Source organism: Sinohyriopsis cumingii, unplaced genomic scaffold, assembly GCF_028554795.1.
Source record: "Sinohyriopsis cumingii isolate HCF-2022 unplaced genomic scaffold, ASM2855479v2 utg000059l, whole genome shotgun sequence".
NCBI classification, from domain to species: domain Eukaryota; kingdom Metazoa; phylum Mollusca; class Bivalvia; order Unionida; family Unionidae; genus Sinohyriopsis; species Sinohyriopsis cumingii.
Genome location: NW_028315865.1, coordinates 60,931 through 84,444, shown reverse-complemented (window position 1 = coordinate 84,444; position 23,514 = coordinate 60,931). Strand labels below are relative to the sequence as shown.

The following is a 23,514-nucleotide window of genomic DNA, read 5'->3' as shown; positions in this document are numbered from 1 at the left end:
TTTAAGTAGCTTTATTATATTTTCAGACATTGCTACGAAATCTGCAGTGTGACAGCTTATTGTGATGTCTATGACTGGGTCATTGTGCTGCAGACATGTAGCATTATGTCCCATCCAGTCACATTATCCTGACACCAGGTCGATCAGTCCTAACACTAACCTCTTAATGCTGAGCATCTAATGAGGCAGGTGTTTGTCCTATTTTTGTAAGTCTTTGGTATGATTTGGCTATGGTTTGGACCCATGAATTCCCACATCTGAGGCAATAATGCTCTAACCACTAGGTCACTGGATGGTCCTTCTTTGAAGTAAATAATTCTGTTGAGAAAGCAAGTCAAATAGGAGACTGAATCGACCTGGAATGTGTCAGACTTGGATGAAGATTTGTGACATGTTTTGAGAAAATCCCAAACAAAAATGCATAGATCTGTAATTTACCCACAAAAGAGTTGTCCCTATCCAGACAGTGTCTCCTTCCATGCTTACATCCATGCAGATTGCAATCCAATGCTGAATCTGCAAGGGAATGTCTGCTGCTATCAGGTAACGTTCTCTCACTTGCTGAGATGGGACCACATGTATTCTACTAAAGACAGTGCATGATCCAGTGTCAAAGCTGCAGTTGCACTGGGACATGAAAATCAATTGTTGTTGTTATTGTTGTTTGAGGTTTATTGCCATTTTTCAGCACAAGATAGGCTATAAAAGGTAACCAGTATAAATGGTGGAGGAAGAAGCTGAGGAAACCAAAGAAAGAACCACAACCCACAAGAAGCTACTGACAAGCTTTTTCATGTACCCACTTTGGCCGAGCCCAAGACTCAAACCCACACAGACTGAGGTGAGATGGCAGTGATCCGTAACTGAAATTTGACTGAGAGAAAAGAAGACACAGTGAAGATAATTTTCAATGCACATTTGTAAGAAAGTCAGACTGTTAACATGTGTTTTGAACTCAGTACCCTAGTGGATAAAAAGTTAAGATGGGACAATATAAGATTTGTCCTTTGTTGACAAGGAATCCAAAGTGGAGCACAAATGAAACATGGGTTTTCATTTCTTGATCTAGAATATAACCCACATTGTGCTTTGTAACACATGGACTCCATAGTTGGAAGTCACATGTCTCTCTGAAGTGTAACATCACTCTGTCCATACTTCCTATGAAAACCCTGGAGCTGATGTTCACGCCAAAACTGAATGCCCTCAATTGGTATACCATTTTCTTAAATGTGAATTTCCTGGTAGACTTGTGGATTGGAATATGGAACTGTGCAAACTGCAAAATTTCCCTCATGAATGGCATAGAAAACCAGTCTCAGCATCACCGTTCCAAACCAAAGTTCTGTAAGTCTGGAGCAAAATAATGGTGAATATGTTTTGAATAATCACTATCACACATTTTTTGAGTTGCATGCAGATTGTTGGCTCTGAATGTGTCTCTTTGGAAGACTGTAGCAATGAAGTGAAGACTACTGCAGGTTTTTATCATAACAAGTGGCCTTGTGTTGGTGAAATCAAATAAAATGTGAGTTGGCATTCACTGTAATGGTTAACTGACCTGTTTATTGTGTACACTTAGTATCTACCAACATCCTGCATATGTCAATATACAATAAATGCTCATGGTGCAAATGGAAATAGTTTTAAACCACTCCTCCAGTAAGCTGGTGTGATTATCGTCAAAACAGTCTTCAAGCACAGGGAATTAGAATGGTGTACGGGCTCCAGGCACTAATTTCATTAATAAAATTGCCAACTCGAATAATCTAGAATTTTACTGGACAGTGTGTTTTAAAATTTGCAGAGTGTCTCCTCTGAAATGGCAAAAAATTAGATGATAACAAGAGGCAACACAATTACAAATATGGTCAAGAGAAGATACTACTAAAATTGCTGGGCAAATGAATATAAATGGCTGAAGTATGACCTAGGAAAGACTGCAATGTTGTGCACTTTTGTACCAGGTTGCCAAGCTTTCTCACATGTCCACATTAGTTTAGCTAAGATTCTTATTCATCTGGACAAAGGTGAATGATCTGTAAAGGCAAGCACCTGAGACCACTATTCCGCCTGTGGTCCCTACCTTATGGTGTGTAATAATGGACAACTTATGGTGTGTAATAATAGACAAGTACTTGACAGAGTAGAGTAAAGGAACCTAAATACCACAAACTTTAGGGCAGGTAATTAAAATGGCATGACATGAATATTGTACAATGAAGTTAAACAAATCAAGTGAAATGCCTCATCTATGATTGAAGTAGAGTGACAGATATATAGAAATATTGCTGGAGTTTACTTCCCTGTTATTAGAAAACTAAATTCAATTGCTCAAATGATGTGACAGTACAAATGATTGTATTTTGCACAATGTTTTTTTTTAAAATGCATGCTTCCTAGCATGAGGGGAAGTAATAACTGAAGTATAGACAGAATCCGGCACCATTCCCCTTACCCAGGAAGACAGCACTCTTATCTGACTTTCACCATAGTGGGCAAACATCAGTAAGCACTTTTTTTGCTGCAAACAAGTTTGGGTGGACTTGATTTGCAACACAGCTGTATAATGATTAAGTAACATACCTAAGAAGAAATACTAGTTCTAGTAAAAAATTTTTACAACCAAATCATTTTTTTAAAAAAAACCACTGGTAATCTTTACATAACTAATAAATAAATGGTCATAATGATGGTCATAATTCTTTCTTGCAAACATTAACTATTCTGAACGTTATAACTGTGGCAAATGACTTGAAGTTATAGCACACAGATAAATGACTGTCCTTCCTTTCTTTTATTTCTTCTACCTCTTCTTCTTTCCTCTTTTCTTTCTCTTCTGTTCTTTTATTTTTCCTCATTCCATTTTTTAACAATAATCAATTGATTGGAATAAGTCTTCATTATTAATCAATATTTTCACAGGTTATATATACCCTGCTTGCGATATAAAGTGGATTACATGTCAAAATATACATTCTGCCTTGAAAATTGAATCATTATCCTTCTGCTTTTAAGTTTTCTTGGTTCTGTTACCACAGTATTCCCCTGTCACCTCCCTCCCCAACCATTTGTACCCCTCACCAACTAAAAGAAACTTACAGTATTAAGGATATAAGAAATGCACACAACTTTTGTGGTCTCTAACACTGTCATTTTATTCGCATTTCAAACCAAATGAGACCGTCTTTACTAACCTGTTTGCCATATTTGCATGAGCAAATCTATTTTTTTTTTGACAAAAGATGTGATGTAGTTTGCCATCTTCAAAAACTTCCATTGGTAGTTACATCCTTTGAACACATGTTTATAAGCATAACACCTTTGTACTTTGCTCAATTTAAAAAAACTGAAATACTAAAGCTAGACATTGCAAAAATTGGATGCATAAAACTCAGTTTTTATTAAATTTGGACTGTTCTAGGAACCAGAAAAGGATAGTGAGCAGTCCAGTTGTTTGCATCAACAACTTCTGTTTGTGCAGAAACACAAATAAGTTGACGGTGTTAGGGGCACCCCAACAACAATCAGGTTAGAAATGAAAAAGTTCATGAAAATAATGGCTCTAGCTTGATAGTTCTGTGCACTTGTTATATCCTTGTTGGTTTATGTGTTTAAAATCATTGGGGTGGGATCTGTTACAAACTACTGGGAGTGTAGGCAAATACTTCAATCAATTTCTCATGGCATGTTATTTGAATTACAACATGTAAATCTATACATGATGTACATTTATTAAAATAAATAATAAAAAATAAAAAAGTTGTACCAAAAATAAAAAAATTAATACATACTTTCAGATATCTCTAGTGTAACCTTTGATTAACAGTAGGTCACTGCTGGTATGTAAATGGAAAATGAAAGAAAACTTGCCACTATTTCACCCAACAAAGTCAGATGCACATATCACTACACTGAAAAGTCTGAACTGGCTGGGCTGGTCAGTAAGTACATTTACATTCCTTAACTACTGTACTTAACATATTGACAAGCCCCTGCATGATTTTGATGTTCTCATGAGTAAACCACTTACAATCCGCTGTGTGAGCCTGATGAAGCTTGACTCCTGCAAAAGCAGCATCAAAAAGCCAGGCTCCAAACAGATGGAGAATACTGTTGCACTTTGGTCGTCTGGGTGCTAAAGGGAGACGACTGTCAAGGGACAGAAGTCCTGGTAGACACTGTGGGACTGGAGCAGTGGATGAGGTCTTGGTACTGACGCTTGAGCTAGATGTCTTGCTCCCTAAAAGAGAAATACATTTTATTTTTCAATATGCTGGCAGATTATGTACTGGCAGATCACAGTCATGTTTGTTCTGCTGACTACTTATAAAAAAACAAAAACTGTAGAGACCAATCTGCCAGTGCATTATATAATGGAAGATCTGGGTCTGCGCAGCTTGCAGTTTGACTCTACTTATAAGTGAGTACATATCGAAATCTATTAAAGAATGAAATGAATGAAAGAATGAAATTTCATAAACTATTAGGCTTACATCTTCCAAGGAAAAGAAAACTTGAACTCCAGTTTTATCTGTTTTCTTTGAAATTTTCAGCAAACTATTTTATCTGGGTACATTTTTAAAAAAGGAATGGCCGTCATTTTGTCAAATGTAGTCACTGTTAACCCCAGCCTACTGAATAGATCAACAAGTAAGATGTTGTTTTCTTGTGGTTTTTTTTACATTTGTGATAGAAGAGTGATATTGCCTTCCACGCATGCATCAGAAATGAATCAAAGGGTCAACGGACAATTGAGATGCAGCTGTTCTGGTCTGATGACAGGGATTACTACAGAAAATGTGAGTGTTCTGAAGGATTTAATTCTGAGTGATAAGAAGAGGAATTTTACTTACCATCTACATACAAATGTCAGTCAATGTAAATATATTAATTACTAGTGAGCTGCTGAAAATCCGACAAAATATAGATTATGAGATAATGCCATGTCCAGTTGATACCAGAAATGTCAACAACAAAAAAAGCGGATATCTCACAACATACAGTATTCATGCTAGATGTCAACATAAGTGGATTATGATATAACAATGCACTGTTAAAATGGTTTGTCAATATGGACAAAGAATTCGTTTATGTAAGAATAGATAAATTTCAGTGCATTTTATGTAAAGTTGCGGCTTCCTTTCATGAAGCCTCTGAATTTCTCCACACCAAACCAATGGTTCTAAATACAAGTAAACAGCCAACAAAGTCACCAGTAAAAAATAGGCAGATGGTATGTTTTGCCACCAATAAGGAAAAAAAAAATCAGTTTGTGATGTTGGTGAAGCATAAGCGATCCCAAAATGAACTTTAAGTTATTTTTCCTACTTTTAAGAAGAAAAAACTATATTTCATGTACGAGAAAAATATATATAAAATTTCAGAAGCCACACCACGATCACCTTGTAATATTCATATGTGATCTCTTCCCAAAAATGATAATAAACTTTTAAGCTTTTTCGTACTTTTAAGAAAGATTGTTTTTGCATGTATGAGAACAATGCATGTATATAAAATGTAGGGAGCAACACCACAAACATGTTATATCCAAATTTGTGTTATAACGGAGTGTGCTATAACGGGGTCACAATGTATAATAATTAACATGAGCTATTTCCCAAGCAATGTGTGTGCTTTTGTGTTTTGAATTTTTAACATAGCTTAAACAATTTGTCAGTCATATTGCTACAGTGTCTGCAGTGTGGCAGTTTATAGTGATGTCTAGCACTGAGGCATCATGCTGCAGACATGTAGCAGTCTTATTTCCAAAGCAAATCTGCACACTTTTTATTACATGTCTTCTTATCCCCACTACCATTTCCTGTCAAAACTGTGACCCAAGAATAATAACAGAAAATAAATTAGTAAATATACTATATGTTCACCTTCTATGAAACCATGTAAAAAGTTGGGTAAAATAACAGAAAAGTGTTACTGTAATTGCAGTTTTCTGTATATCTGACATCTGACCCCTTCCCATCGATCTAAGGCAGAGACCCAAATATCATAGCCCTCTCAAAGATTGTGGCCAAAATAGGCAACCTATCTTCAAAATTTCCACCTAGGAGATAATGTTATGGATAGATGACCAGATGGATGGACATTCAGAAAGAGGGGTTGACAATATTGCTTCATTCATGCTGGGGGATAAATATGCCATCATACTGAAACCAGTTTTTTAAGTTAAAAAAATATTTCTACAATAATACATACTTGATCATAATACATTTGGAATTCATCAATTATGTAACAACTCCAGTTTTCCCAAAAGAGAAAAAAAAAACATTCAACATATCTTCTGTCCTGTTGTGGCAAAACATGTTTAAAAGTTTACTGATTGTTGAGATAAAAGTCAGATGAGAATGGTATTCCCTTAGATAGAGGGGACTAGCACCAAATCTTGTTAACTGTTAGTTACTACTCAAGCAGATATGCATGGTCTTTACAGGGTGTAACAGTGCTTGAAAGGGTGACTTGTTCAACCATGTCTTAACCAATGGTAGGTTCCAATTTGTACACAGGTCAATGCTTCTTGTCAAGACAAGTCAACAATGGCTAGATGGTCCATGAGATCTTTGTTTTGGCCCATTTCTTCTCTTCCATGATGATGAAATTTGTTTGGCTTGTGGAATGGCAGCCCTTGATTGTGACTGGAGCTAACTTCTCTAAAACAGGAGGAAGTTAGCTATTTGTGGCAAAGATGTTTATAAGGAAAAGATCTGCATTTGTGTTTGGGGGATTTTTTAACATAGCTTTAAAAAAAATCAGTCATATCGCTATGATGTCTGCAGTGTGATGGTTTATAGTGATGTCTGCTACTGGGGCATCATGCTGCATCATCTCCCATCCAGTCACATTATCCTGACATCAAGCCGACTAGTCCTAACACTAACCTTTTAATGCTGAGTGTCAGGCAGGGCAGCTGCAAGTGCCATTTTTAAAAGATGCTCTAACCAGTGGCCACCAAAGTGGTATATCCCTTATCACATCAGTAGGAGAAAACTCTATTTTCAATGTGGTGGATCTTCCTGGCTGCATAATTCTGTTAACCTCTTTTTTGAAGAAATGTTTTCTTCTGAGGACTTATTTGATATGGGCCAGACAAGTAGGTACATCATATCAGTTCAGATTAGAACCAAGTGCCCAGTTATTTCAGCAGGTGACAATTCAGGACTGCCATGTGAATCTCTGCCACTAGACTGAAATTGTTGATACAGGATATTTTTTGTTTGAAGGAAGCAATTAAGATCAATCAGCACATGGATTCACACACTTTGTGCAAAACTTTGGAAAACAGAGAGGTTGGTTGAAAGGCATGTCCACTGAGACCAATCCAATTTGGGTAAATAATGCTGAATGCTCAGGTTTTCAGATACAGCAAAACCATACTGCAATGAAGAGCAACTGAGGTCAATCCAGCAGGTGTAGATTGGACTGAAGATTGAGTCATGAAACAACCATGTTTTGTGGACCAGTGTTTCTGTCAAGAGAGCAAGTCCATCCTGTTGGGATGTTGCAGACTTGAATGTGGATTGTTGACCAGGGCACCATATTAGAAAATGCTAAACCGGAAAGCCGAAGTTTTGTTGACAGTTGAGCTGTTGGTAAGAAGGAGAGTACCCTTTCTCCTGCTGTGATAAAAAATATATTTCAGAACCTTCTTCCCCAAGAGGCCGATATGGATGGAACACACATAAAGAGGCAGAATCCTGGCTACTTCAAAGAGAGGCATGTGAACAATGCAGCTAGCTGTGATTGCATCTGTTTGATTTACAGTGGTTAACCAGTGATATGGTAAGTCCTTTCATCTGCTGGGATGGGACCTAATATACCATTGATTTGTTTCTTACTGGACACTGAATATTTTTTGACACCAAGATATTTTTGCCAAAATAATTTGTTATGCCATGTAATATTTGGATATTACTTTAAATTAATTTTATTAACTGCGCTTATGTTTTCAGACACATCTGAAGTTTAAGATGAGAGATGCAGTAATGTCATTTTTTTAAAGTGGAGATAATGACTTGCTTATCATCAAACACAGACTCAGATCCATTTTTATGTGTTTCACATGTTATTATTAATTTTTATGTAATTAGAATGTAACTAAATTTGTGATCTGACTGAAATAAGTTTTGGTATTGGACCACACAAACCAGGATCGGTTAATTGGTTCAGTTAGTAATATCAAAACTGACCTTCCCTCTCATTAATGAACAACAATGTTGTTTCAACTATATGGAAAATCACAATGAACATGTACCCTACCATATATATTTTCATCTTTTCACTCAGTGATAAACTCTCAAACCACTCTGGGTTAAGATCATACAGATTTTCATGGACAATAAAGATGGCTGGGTATTAACTCATGGAAGAGTTTTTGGTTCACTTGTAAAGTCAAATTTCCTAATATGATTGTACATGTATTGAATTAAAATGAATTACATGCAACTAATGTCTGTTTTAATTAATTATTATATGTGTAAAATGTGATTAATTTGAGTTATGGGGTTGCCTGCTACTTTATATGTTGGTTTGTCATCCAAAAACAAATAAAAAATTTGGCAGTCTTAAAATGTGATCACTGGATCTGGTAGTCAAAGTCTGTCAGCCATTAAGACAGAAGCATCATCAAATGGGGTGTCATGAATCACAGTACATGGCAAGAATAGTGGCTTCACTGAGACTCAGAAGGGGAACAAATCCCCAGGCCAGCATTCAACTCTGAGTGGATGGGGGACATCAATAATACACAGAAGGTCAAGTCAACATCATTAGCTCAAGGAAGGAAGATGGCACATGTGTGTACGCATCTTCAGAATAAGAAAACTGGGGTGATAACAAAGTTTTCTGCAAAAGTAGTGACGACTAATCTGATAAAGCAGGTTGTTAGGGAAACTGTCAATATTGAAATTTGGTGTAGGAAGTCATTACAACCAATTCTTGTGATAGAGTTGGGATCAGTGATGGACTTGTCTGGTGCAGGTTTTTATGCTTTCATGGATCTAGTTCTGGATGCTATGTGAGACTGGTTCATCAAATCTGGCATGACTAGGTCCTAGATGCTGAATGGGCACACCAGAAAGATGGATCTCTGTATCTAGTCCAAGTGGTATAAAATGAAGGTCACGATTATGCCAGCCCTTCAGTGGACATGGTCAGGGACCACCTGACATTTAGTGTTTAAGTCTGGTACTAACTATCAGGAGAAAGATCACCATACCAAATACCATAGACTACATATAGTGATGGATGTAATGTCCAGGACTGGTCCAGATGGGCATCTGTATCAGACTGGTGTAGATCATGTAGTCCATGTATTACTCTTATGCTCTGATGTGGCAATGTGGGCAATGGGCTTTAGCTTTGTGGGCAATGGGCAAGCTTTAACTGTGTGGGCAATGTGGGCAATGGCAGGCTTTAACTGTGTGGGCAATGGGCAAGCTTTAACGTTGTGGGCAATGTGGACAATGGGCAGGCTTTAGCTGTGTGGGCAATGTGGGCAGGCTTTAACTGTATGCAAAGATTGCTGAGTCTTTTCCTAAACCACTGTTCTTTCCACTCTAAGTGTTTTGATCATGAGGAAGTTGGTGACTGTGGCAACACTGACAGCAGTGCTGAAGGCATCCACATTCCTGAGTGTGCATTTCTTGTGTCTGTTCATAGCCTGGATCAACTACCTGCTTATGACAGTTAACCATCTCTCTTCTGACCACTCTTGTTGATGCATGTACTAAGAAAAACCAAAATATGCATACACAGGTGAAATCAGTTAAGCATCATGATTGGCTTCCAGTGAAGTTGATTCTACAAAATCTAAGATAAAGTGCCAGAGAAATTTACACAAATGATCCTATAACCAGAAATAAATGTTCATATACCTGATATGACCTACATCATGTAGATGAACTGTCAGTACAACAGACCATAGGACAGGCAATTAAGGTGGTGGTGAAAAGCTTATCATATGACAAAGCAAGAAAACTGATGGAGTATACTTGCTGGTGGGTGAGAAAACAAAGGATTGCTCAAACTTGTGAAAAAGGCATAAAATGAAAGCTATCTGCAAAGCTGCTTGGAAGAGAGTGCTGACCAGGCACATACATATGGGGTAAATGACAATGGGATATTATCAATGGGAAGACAACTCTTGCATAATTACTGTCTTGGAAAGCAGATAACTTTTATTGCTAAAATATACCCAAAGATTTGTTAAGTGTCTCTTTTTAAACTTGGAAGGACTTGACTTGCAAGGTACCAGATGTACTCCTAACAATATAGTCAGATGATGTATCTGCTCAAAAATTCTGATATCATGCCATTTGGTTTTGCACTGAAAGTCCTAACAAGACATTCTAACCCTAACCTTCTCATTCATCTGAGACTCAGCATCTATTCCAACCAACTACATTCATTTTGTGATTCTATCCTTCACTAATAAATGAATATATCAACTCATTTCATGTCAATAAGGTAGGATTTACACAATGGGATGCAACAAAATTATTTTTTTGCCACATCTGACCCAGGCAGGATAGACAGAGCTTTGGAACTAAAACTGGAGTAGCAAACAGAATGAATTTCTAATAAATAACCATTTAACAAGAATTAAGATCCAATGCATAAAAATGTAGAGAATACTAAAAACACAACCGTACCATAGAACATTGTGTCCTATCTATAAACCATGCTAAGAAATGCCCTCCCTCTATATGACTTTCATAAGATTCAGAGAACAAAAATTATATGGAATGCAATGTCTCACCTGCTCCACTTAGGGATTTTCTAAAAACCCATGCAAAGTCAATACAGCATGAAAAGTAGATTACCATGACCTTCTTTTAACTGTGATGTGCATTAAGAATATAGCTATAAAGCATCAGAAAGCTAAGCTAAATGTAAAGGCTTACCCCAATAATGATGACTTTGGGAAAATAATACCCGTGTCTTGCCCGTTTTTCAAAAGCAAGATAAAAGCGTCTAAATAAGTTCTGAATGTTGAGGAAGGTGATGAAAGTAAGTGATATCCACCTCTTGCTATGTGCTAATATAAGCCAGACAAAAATCACTAACCCTTTTGTGAAAGTTGGCTGGTGATTGCAACTATTGGCTTCGAAGTCTTGCGTTGACCAGGAGGAGTGGATGGTCCCATAACTGATTGTCGAGAAGGCTGGAAACTCATGTTAGTAAGCAAATTTTCTTCCTTGACATCCTGAGCAATACCTTGACAAAAAAATATGGGTGCAGAAATGCAGTTTACCAATTGTTACATATATAATACACAAGACAGTCACACCTGTATAACATTTTTCCATACATCATTGTCACGTTTGCTCAGTCCCAGTTCGTAAGTCGTGTATAATATAAGATATTATTACAAGCCATGGTTGATGTCTAAACATTGCCGCAGGCTAGAGTTAATCTCTTACACAAGGTTACTGTGATGAGAGAGAAGATCTGGCATCTAGAATCAGCACAGGCGTTAGATAGCATGACTTCCCACCTATGTGTTACAGCTCTGTCCCAAGATGAGAGGAACATGCAAGGAGCTGGTCATGTTCTAAATCTGTCCCCACGTGGACAGACAATGAGAAGGACACTGTCCACTAAGTTTGATTGTATCGGGTCAAAGCGACATCCAATCAGAATTGAGACAGAGGGTGTGATAACATTTTTCATCCGAATTATAACTTCTAACTAGCAAGCGAAAATTTAGTTTTGCCCAGGAAGATTGCTGAACAATATAGGGACTCCAAGTAATATGGCAGTAAAACTATGGAGATTCTAAGAAAACACAAAGCTTCGTAAAGGTCAGTAAATCATTTGCTCAATTTTTGCAGAATAGTACGGCATTGTAATTGTAATTATGTGTAGTATGTATACTTAATTAATAGGATTGTTTATTACATAGAATTACCTTTGTAGTGTTTAATTTACACGAGTATTTGAGAAATGAGCTTGAGTATTATGTAGAGAATTATGTAGGTTGATAGCTTGTGGTCATAATTAATTTTGTAATTCGCTATTAGGTTACTTCGTAGTAAACTAGTGCATTTATTCATGTGATATGTTAGACTTTACACATGCTTGAATTGTAAATTTGGAAAATGGTTGAAGTGTGTAAGATTAGTTAATATGGATGTATGGATATATCAGAGCATGGATATTTGAATATTTGTGTACCTTGTATGAATTGTAAGGTAAAGAAATGTATCTGACTGCTGTGATATTGTTTAGTATAATGGGATTAGGAATATGTACTGATTTGACATAATTTATTGATGTATATATGAGAAGTAATTGATACCGTGCTTTTATTACGACATTGTTTTACCATACAAGAATGTATGAGTATTTCGATGTGAATGAATGCGTGAATGAAGAAATTTAATAGCCATTATCTGATGATAGGCAGGATGTAGTGTGAGATGAGAGGGCTAAGGAAAATATTGTACCATCCTTGTGTTTTCACAGGAAGCTTTTTGGGGGGACAGAACTTCCGGTTCAGTTGGGTCCTGAGTCGCTAAGAGGGGAGATGGAAGTGAGACTAGCAGAGCAGCCAGAGTCAACAAGTTTAGTCGGTGGAGAGAAGAGGAAAAGGAGTTGAGGAGGAGAAAGTGGAGAAGGAGGAGGAGTATAGAGAAGTCGAGGAGGAGAAGGAATTTGGAGGAAGTTGGGAGGAAGAGAAGAAGGAATTGATTGGTGGAATAATAGAGAAGAATAAACAGATGAGTAGAATACAAGGACAAGGGTAAAGCTATCTCACACTACTAATCAAATGATGCAATAGGCTATTACAGGGTTGAGCGGAAAGAGAGTACTCGGAAATTTTAATCATTTGACTATTGAATTGTCATTAAATTGTTAATCGTTGAATTTCATTTTTTTGGTATATTCAATCATTTAACCATCGGCATTGTGGACTGGGGGCTTGAAGCTTTACATCTGTTATTCACTAATTTAACTTCCAATCAAAATTGAGCCTGGGTGGGACTTATATAATAATTTAATAATTACCGTAACACAACTACCACATTCATGGCTTAACAACCCTTCACACCAAAATCATGTTGTAAAGAATTACTTAATACTGCATGCTAAGGAACATCAATTACATTTCAGGATAATTACACTGATGTTTCAATATAACTGTGAAACTACAGCACTGAAGTTAAGCCTGTGGAGCCACATTATAAGTGCTGAAGACTCTGCATCAAAAGGGCTGGAACTGGAGTTCTTCCTTGGCCAGTTACTTAAAAACTTAAAATAACAATATTCAGCTTTATCGAATTTCAGAAAATCTTTCATTTTAGCATATTAGGGCTGTACAGATTAGTAAATAAGCAATAGGCAAAAATAAAAGTTTGTGCTGGTAGTTTTATACAGCAAAGGAAAATTTGTGCTTGCGTACTACACTAGGCCAACACAGATATAAAATGAAATGTGATTGTTCAGTTATGACAAGAGGTATTGTAAAAAGGTACATCATATGAAACACTGCCCAAAGTATGGGATGTTGAGATAAGGATTTGAAGTATCAAAACATGTCCAGCTGTTCACTTGTTGGTATTACATTCCTTATATAACATGGTGCTTATGATATGGTAGCTACATATACCTACCATATATACCTACCATATATACCTGCTTATAAATCAGATCCAACTGCAAACAACACAGACCCTGACCTGCTATCACGTAATGTACCAGCAGATCAAGATCAATGTTGTTTGTTCAAATGACTACCCTAGCAAACTGTGAAGACCCAGATTGACTGAAGCATTGTGCAATGGCATATCTGGGTCTGTGCAGGTTGCAGTTGGACTCGTCTTATAAATGTGTACATATGGTATCCAGGTTATAAACTTTCAGAACTGTCCATCAGGGCATTGGCATTGGCATTTTTATTCCACAGACCCAAAATGTTAATGAACCCAAATATGCATTTTAAATGCATTACCTTTGAGTTCTGCATTTCAATCAACCAAATCATCAATTGTCATGTTACATATCGTCATCTAATATTTGTGTGTTTTGCATTTTTGTTTATGTTTGTTCAAGAATGGTTTGGAAATGCACTTGCGAACTTGCAAAAGTTTCAAACATCTGCAAGACTACAAAAGGGAAATATTCAGACAAAAACACATTTACTAAGTCGATAACTCATTTGTAATCAGCAGATGTGAAATATTACTTTTAAATTATAGTCTGATTATTCTTCTGGAAAATGTTTTCATTCTTTCTGTCTGATGAAATACAAACAATTTACTTCAATATTTATAAGCTGAATTTTTTCAATTTCATTTGAATGAAAGTGACATTTCAACATACAATAAGTGATGCCATCTGTAATAAAAATGGATAGTAGAAATTATTCAATGGCGAAAAGGAATTGGAGTTCAGTTCAAAATGGCATTCAACAGTTAAAATACAAGTACTCTGAAACAGCAACAATTTCAAGATAAGAGAAATACATGTAATTTGCTGATTTTTTAATGCTTGAAGGAGAATGAAAGCATAGACAGGCATTTCTTACGCTACTATACTACTCAATTCGGACTGTATTAAAATAACATTCCACATGTTTTTTTAAAGACACAAATACAAATGAAATTAGTGTTAACTGCAATTTAAATCATTGTTTTTGGTTTATCATTTGCTGTCTTTTGTTCAGTATTTATTGCTGGTCTTGTGCATTTGGCTAACAAGATTTATTTCTTCATTCTTCATTAATTCTGCACTTACCCAGCATTGTTTTAAGTTCATTTACCATTAATTTCCACTTACTGTTACATTTCAAAGGGGTACATAAATGTTCCAAGGTATGTACATATATATTCATACAAAAAACTTTAAAGAATACAATTTTAGCAAAAACTATTTTGCTAATTTTGCCTAAATTCTATGTACAAAAAAATATATAGTACAGCTACCCCAAGCACGTTATTTGGCCCTGCTTGCTCCAGTTAACCTAGGTATGAATAGGTGCCAGAATTAGAGGAGAGTTAACCTGCAATGGACTGGTGTCGCATCCAGAAGAGTACACTCTGCCATTACATGTCAAGAAAAATAGAATAGGCCTTGGCTTTGCGAATCACTTGTTGATATGGTAAGACTTTAACACTGTAGACCTTGTCTTTGCTGCCATATTAAGAAATCTATTCAATAAAATGCATGACTCCTTTCAGCAAGGATAATGGCAATCATACATTTTATCCAATACCTGTACAATTTAGGATTTAAAAAGAAATTACATAAATGTTCACTCTGTGCGAATGAACAAAGGTGTGACCTTTGCAAAGGTGTGACAAAGGTGTGCCCTTTGCAAAGGTGTGACAAATGTGTGACCTTTGTAAAGGTGTGACAAAGGTGTGACCTTTGCAAATGCCAATAAAATTCTACATATACTCCATATAATTTTGTATAAACCACCCACATAGCAAGATGTAACATTATTTCAATGCTTATTTTTAAATAACCATGTTACTTTGCTGTAACTAGTAACACCTTGAAAAAAATCATCACAAATATAAAACCTACTGACATACCTAGAAAAGCATTGACCATGATGGATATTCCTCTCATTGCCTTATAGAAAATCTGGGGCAGTTTCTGAAGGCACTCGTATTGACTGGGGTCAATTACTGCCTGACTCTCCAGTGCCATCTTGTGGAACATGGGTGTTTGGCTGATAATCGTTGATTTTGCTAAGTCTACAGGATTCTGCAGGATGTGTAGAAAGCGGAACCAGCTCTGGATGATGCAGTCTGCAGACATTTCAGGAGAAACCAGCTGGGCACCATCCTCCTCCGCTGAAACATAAACCATATTTGTCAATGTTACACTGTCTTGTTTTGTCAACTATTTCAGTATTTGTACCGAGGTACAGACAGGAATTAAGTCCGGTTTAAACTAATATTCATCTGTAAAAGGATCTGCAGCATGAATTTCTGTACATGACTTTGTGCTGTGTTTATTTTATTTTCAATCTTCAAATGCAAGAACTGCATCTGTGCTTCTCTCAATTGTCTAATGAAAATATTAAATAACAACTTAAAGAATGACCATTACAAAGCATTCTCACACACATGACTAAAAATCCAATAAAACTGCAATCCGTACTTGTCCTGTCTGAGGTCAGTTTTCTCAAGTGGGATATCTTGGGTTGCTCATCTCAATCTTCTCATCAAAAGCTTGCACTAATAAATTTCAGCGGTCAGCTATACTTGGAATTGTCAACTCTAAGCTTGAGAGTTTTATATGCCAACTTCACTAAACATATGTCTATTGCATATTAACAATTAAGAATTAAAATGATCGAAGTACACCTAAATGAATTTATATGACTTATTCATAAAACAGAATGATAAGCATAAAGGTGAGAAAAATAATCAATGCAGGGGTTGGCTCTGAGACAATGAAATTCCGTTCTCTGAGTTACATTATTTGTCCCTTGTTCAGCACAGCCTTGCAAAAGACAAATAATGTAACCCACTGATTCAAATTTCCTGGTCCTCATGCGAATTCCAACAGCAATTCTTTCAATATTTCCATCTGATACTTATGGTCTATTATTTATACAACCTTTCAGCATACGACCAAATTAGAATATGGACTCTGTTTTCAGAAATTAAAATTGCCACAAAAGCTGTAATTTTTGAGAATTTATATGCTTATTTCCAAGTAACAGAAGAAAATATGGGAAATTTCATGTAATTATCTAAATATGCTTCTGAGCTATTCAAGCTGAATACATTTAGTCTTTGTCTTATAGATAGGAAGTCTTTCTTTATATATGCGCACAAAGTTCAAGGAAAATGTATACACTTCCTAATATTAGTTCTGTAGAAATGAGAAAATTGTAATTTTCAATATCTTCATTTTGCTTCATGAAGCTAATCAGAATTTTTCCACTAAATTTAACTACAGAAAATTAATTTCATATATTATTTTAATATAAAACCATTTTTCAGCTTGGCTTTTTCTAATCTGAACTTGAGGGTTCTTACATGTATATCAAACCATGTTATATTTACATGGCTGGCTTCATAAAGGAAAGTAAATTTGTTAGTAAATTAAACTCCTCTGAGAAAACGTAGAGTCAAAATAATGTTAGGAACTAAAATCTGCTGCTTCTCAAATCCAGCCCTCCTGCAAAGACAAACAATTTGTCTTTTCTACCTATGAGATATACTAATAAACAAATGGAAGAAACTCTTCCAAATTACTGCTCCTTTACTCCACAATTTGGTTACTCGTATAATTAATCATGTCTTTTCTGTCTATGTAATAAAGAGACAAATAGAAAGAAACTGGGATACTTGCATTCCAGGAAGGTGACAGAAGTATTCTCAGAGAAATGTACTTTACTACAAAATAATTATTCTCTGTTGAATATGTTCCATTATCACATTAATGCTAAGAGAATAAGCAAGAGAAGGAGAAAATGCACCAACAACCTTTACCATGGGTATCCTTGAAGAGGAATATGACTCAAGTTGTCTATAAATGATAAATTGCCCAAAAAGAATCATGGCAGCATGTGATATCGTTACACAGATAATGAAAACAAAATATATGTTCAGGTGAATCCAGCAAGTGCTGTAAATCAATGCTTCTGAGAAGGTTGTGGTGACCCTAACTTGATCTAGTGTTCATCTGATCTGCAGCCACCTGATTCAATTCTCTTGTCTGGCCTGTACCGGAAGAAATAAATATGTTTGGCCCAACAAATTTTCTCCATGTGTTTCAAATAATGCAGAGAGGGCAGACCAGACCTTGCATCACTATCTTGGCATATCAATGAAGGAAAAAGAGATCAAATGAACAATTTTTGGTTGCCTGCAATCAGTAATCCCTTCTTAGTCACATATCAGATTGCAGAATTCAGGTGATCTGGTGCCTCCTAACTCACCCACCCTATTTGAGGAGGTTGGTAAAACCACAGAATTGTCCACTGTTAGAAGAACAACTTCTCCTCAATGCTGATTCTCCATAAATAAGTGACATTAATTATAGCCTTAATTTCTAAAATGTTGCTATAAAGTGATTTCTCATCTGATCATGGTGAAGCAGGGCAACAGGGCAGCTCTCCAACCATACATTCTGGAGTCCATACAAATGGTAATCTCCTGCTGGTGTTTTGCCAAAGGAATTCCTGCCAAAGGCCACTAAATGTGTTGCCACTGATGCAGAAAATGTTTTATCTTGACCATAACATAATCATCTGGATGACAGGAAAGGACCTATCGCTGAGCCATTAGTGACATTTGCAGCGAGCACATCAAGGATTCTCAGACAAATAAAGTCTCTGCTGCATTTAGCAAACCAAGGAGTAGCATAAACTCTCTCATGGAAATCTACTCTGAAAGTTTGATAATCAAAAACACATGAGAGGGAGACAAATGATGCAAACAAATCTCTGCACAGATGAAGTGCTGGGAGGGAACAAGATCCGAATTTTCCCAATTTCATGAGAAAGCTAAGGTGAGAGAAAAGTGAGATAGGCTGTTGATTTCCCATCAGTAAAATTGAATTTATTGTGAATTTCTGAATGCTGTTGTCCAACAATGCTGCATTTGATGAGAACAAAGGAAAACCTGAATAGGATGTTGCAGATGGTTGTTTTCAAAAATGCCTGTGGGCTGAGATTGAAACCAAAATTGGTCAGTTGTTCCATGGAATGCATACTGAAGGTAACCGCACAAAAGTTGGATGGATAGGGATAAGGATGTATGCCTTGGTTAGATTGAGACTGATTACAAATGTGTCCCTTTTGATGGAAGCTGAACCAACCATGACATTTCCATCTTGAACAATGGTGTGCTCATCTATTGGCTGCACCAAAAACCTAAAGAATTAAGAAGCCTTAGAATTCCGCAGGTCCTAGATATTGTCAGAAAGACTAGAGATTTGGTTTATTTTCCTGGGGGTGTTCATCTTTGTCCTCATTGTCAAGAGAGGCCTTGACCTTAATGGCAGCAGCAGGCAATCAATTAAGATCTGGTAAATTTTCTTAACTGCAGCTTTAAAGCTAAACTAAGTCCACTCCATCAACAGACTGGAGTGAACCAACAGAATGAGTTTTCCCCCACCCTTTGTCAGGATTGTGCTCATCAGGCTTCTGTGTCATCATATTAACATACTAGTGTCATGGATGATGCAGTGCCATTGTCTCTGGGATTAATACAGTATTTCTCCACCAGATATACCAACAACATTGGGCCTGCTATATTGACTGGTGGTTGGGCAACTGACAGGGTAAATGTCACCAGGATCAATGGCTGGATAAATGAGTGCTCAATGGTCAGCTAAATGGTGGAGCTGATGCCTTTCTGAACCAGTCCCAAACAGTGTTTGACTGGTATGTGGCCCATCCTACAAATACAACTACCTCCAGTTTCAGCTGGTTGGTTGGATTGGCTGGTCAGCAACCAGAATGGCAGTGATGACATTTGAGAGATCAAGTTGGTGATATTGTGGGTGTAAGTAATGAATAACAGAAAATACAAAAGTCATTGAACCATAAACTTTCAGTCAGAATAAATTTGTTTTGGTATTGCTGAGACACTCTTCTAGCAATGCATCCAAATACAGTACAAATTTTCATAAGTGCTGGTGAAACAGGTTCCAAGAGATTGATAGCATCATGAATGAAGGAACCAACATAAGACTTTATGTACAAGCAAGCAAGATAATTATCTTGATAACAAATGGAAAAGTGAATGTTCATATGTATATATCATCCAGATTAACTTAAATGTTACTGCATTAATGAGACAATATAATTTCCATAAAAGGTTTGCTGCTTTCTTCTAGAAAACTATAAATTAACAATTACTTTGTAGTTTTATATGCTAATTTATTGTGATTTTAGTTACTTTAGTATTCTAAGTTTTCTCGACAATGTTCGATATTAAGAAGTAAAAGCTGTTAAGTCTCAAAGGAAAGCGTTATGAAATGCCTTTATAATAATATCAAGTTTATCATGGGATAGTCCATTTCTCAATGTCTGATATTTTTTGATCAAGTTAGTTAAATACAAATATATGTATCTCTTACAAAGACTCAATTCTGGGTAGCTAGGTCCATAGAGTATCTTGAGCACACGAGCAGTCAAGGCATGGTTCACTCTGTGCCATTGTGTTACAAGTGCCTCATGATGACGCCAGTAGACACACATCTTGCGAAATGTCTTCCAAAGTGAGGGAGAGGGAAAACATTTTTGGCAAGCCAATAGCCAGATCTCAAACAGGACACTAAGTACACGCTCACACAGATGGTCCCCTATGTCATCTACAAAGAGAAAATATATCTAGGTGTAGGGAACACATGACAAATGACAATTCATGCTCAAAGTTGCAAAAAATAAATTAAGTTAACACAAGCAATAACAAAAAAAGCAAATACAAACAAATAATTTAATGTCCTGGAAAATGTGTCATTTATAGTTTTTTATTTGCTGTTGTTTCAGTTTTAGTGTTATCATACCATGCTTCACTAGTTTCTTCTCAAACTATTTATTTATAAAAATGTCTTTCAAAAATATACACTATGGAATTTCACTTAATAAGAGTATTTCATGCCACTCCACTGGTTTTAAAGATCAATCATTAAGTAACAACATGCAGATGTACTTCCTCAAAAATGCATAACATATAACTAATAGGTATCATGGGTCAAGTCTGAAAGTCAAGTTTTATTTAATCAGGTCCCCAAACAAGTGTTTAGGGGATGATAATCAAAGCATGCTTCTGGGGCTGGTATCATTCTTCTCTTTAGATATTTTCTTTTAATATCTGGTTGCCACAATATTTTTCAGGAAATAATATGCAGCAAGATCCATTAGCATTTTGTGATCCTCGATATTACAAGTAGAGTTAACATGTGCAGTCAGGATGGATTCCCAGATCTGTCCTCACTCACCCCCACCCCCAGGACTCTGCCAAAGGAGTCATGACATCATAATGATTGTGATCTGCACTCTAAGGACCTGTGGTGGCTCAGTGGACATATGATCAGAGGGTTGCAGGTCAAGTCCTACCATCTAATCAGCTTGGACTTAACAACTAAATTTCTCTAGATTTGTTTTCAGGTCATGGTCTCTGTTGCTCTTACCAAAGTACAGTCTGAGGAGTTTCATGGGGTAATAACATATTTTTTAATTTAAAGAAAACAAAAATACAAAATATGCATTTAAAATAATTTGTGAGTAAAGGCACTGAATATATGAAGTGCCTTAAAATAATGTACAATACATAAGGTAACACATGAAAAAATATTTCCAGCACTTTAATATGGCCTTACTAGCAAATGTCATACACTAACCAAATATATCAACCTTGCCCCAAAAGAAATGTGGTTATGATTTTAGCAATACTTCTCTGCAAACATATTTATAAACATTTACACGCTTTACGAAAAATATGTTCTAAAACAAAATCTTTTCTTGCACATAATTAAATATATAAAGAAATTCTCATACTTAGATACAAGTATTGCTGAGTATCAGAGATATACTTAGTCCTTCAACCTAGATGTTGTTTATTTGCGTCTTCCTGACATACAATTTTTTGGCAAGAACTCTTGAACTCTTCACTGTCACAAAGATGAATAAATTTTACATTTTCTTCTAAAGTATTATTTCTCTGTTTACGTGATGACACATTAAAGTTTTGTAACAATTTTTTACTATGCTGCTAATTGTATAGAACTGCAATTTAATTATGCCGATGACACTTTTATAGAGTAGAAAGTATGCCTTGTTTATAAAGGAAGTGACAAAAAAATGACATTGAGCAAGATAATCAGATTACTTTCCTTACTGTATGAATTAAATATTAGTCCAAGACACATATTAATAATAAAATGTGACCACTTGTTATGGGTAGATTTTATATTTTTTTGTACTAATATGCTGGCCGATGGTTATTGTTATAGTGGTGGCCTTTCTTGAGGGGTACTTTTTAAAACAAACTCATCGGTGCCAAGGAATTCTGGCCATAAAAAAGTGGGTGACCACTGGGTCAGATGGGGGGGGGCATTCATGAAGGGTACTACTGTATTAGTAAATCTCCACTGTTTCTGAGTTGTTGTTGTTGTGGGGTTTAACGCCATTTTTCAGCACACAATAGGCTATACATGGTGGCCAGTATTAATGGTGGAGGAAGAACCTGGGAAAATACCGGAAAGAACCACCGACCCACGAAAAGCTACTGGCAAGCTTTCTCACATACCCACACTGGCCGAATCCAAGACTCAAACCCACGCAGACAGAGGTGAGATGGCAGTGATCTGTAACGGAAAGCGCTTTAGACCAGTCGACCACTCAGGGCCCCATTTCTGAGTTGTACAACAACACTTCTGATTTCACTAAAGTGGCTTTAAATTATTTTGTGTTGCATAATGAGTAAGCGTTATGCAAAAAGACACAAAACATCTGGAAACCAAACCAAAAGACTGCATGCTATCTTTTAGCAACCAAACTGATGTCTTATAAATAATATGATCAAATTATTAACAACTCAGAATGCTTCTTGTTATATGTTATATGTTATATGTTTTTATTTTTATTTTTCCTTCAGTTTGCTATTTTAAATTTTTTCTGCATGGGGAAGAACTAAGCATTTTCCAACCACCCTAGTATGTATAAGTAACTTCCCTTGCTTTAATCCATCAAGAATTCTGGCTCAGCATGATACATTTTGTTGAACTTTGTTTTAAGGTTTCTCTAGGTTTTGCATCTCCATCCATATTTGATGTACATCAACATTATTTGGCCCATACTGAATGCTTGATATACAAGGACTGTCACAGAATAAGCCACAAAATAATTTAGTTTTGCCTTAGAATGATTTGATCATTTTCGTCATACATGCGTACAACGTTACCTAGGGTGGATAATCGTTTTCTTAGGTAAGCAACTGAACTAGCATGTATCTCATTGTATATCGCTTGCGGCAAGAGACACTAAGAGCATGGTATGCACAGGTATTTTACCCGTACCAATACTCATTCTCCTTTAGATTTAAGGTAAGTTTGTCATCTAACTGACACACTGGTCTTTGGATCTTGCCAAGGAGTGAACATTCTTCATTTTTGTTCTCCAGCCATAGGTGTTACATTTGTATTTTATTTGATATGTGAAGCATATTCAGTTTTTAATGTCATATCATGAAATGATGCCTTTACTACTATGCGGATTTGAAGTGAACTTTTGAATTGTTACAAATTGCCAATAGGGGTTTAATTTAGTAGCATGTATCTATATATTAATTCTGTACCTGTTATTATTACCAGTTTGGTTTTTTTGTAACTGTCTGTACCTGTCTGTATATATGTCTATATGTTATGTCTGTGCGCATGGTGGATCCATGATGGGTGGGCGTGGCCAATACAAGTGTGCCAACCCAATTTAGAACTGTGTGCTATCGGTGCATACGTGTTTGCGGGTATATCAGGCTGGCTGTCTGGTCGTCTGTGTATCTAAATGGATATGGGAGATGA

At 36.3% G+C, this 23,514-nt stretch overlaps 1 protein-coding gene across 6 annotated transcripts in view; it reads right to left on the bottom strand.

The window, feature by feature from the left end:
* Positions 1 to 23,514, bottom strand: part of LOC149774975 (ral GTPase-activating protein subunit beta-like) — a 141,554-nt gene that overhangs the window by 94,407 nt on the left and 23,633 nt on the right. For all 6 annotated transcript variants that reach the window (XM_089944594.1, XM_089944590.1, XM_089944592.1 and 3 more), the window contains 4 exons: positions 20,071 to 20,304; positions 15,558 to 15,821; positions 11,083 to 11,232; positions 4,034 to 4,243 (listed from right to left, as the gene is read on the bottom strand). In XM_089944594.1, coding sequence (XP_089800720.1) covers positions 4,034 to 4,243; positions 11,083 to 11,232; positions 15,558 to 15,821; positions 20,071 to 20,304 — 858 coding nt within the window. The remainder of the gene's footprint in view (positions 1 to 4,033; positions 4,244 to 11,082; positions 11,233 to 15,557; positions 15,822 to 20,070; positions 20,305 to 23,514) is intronic.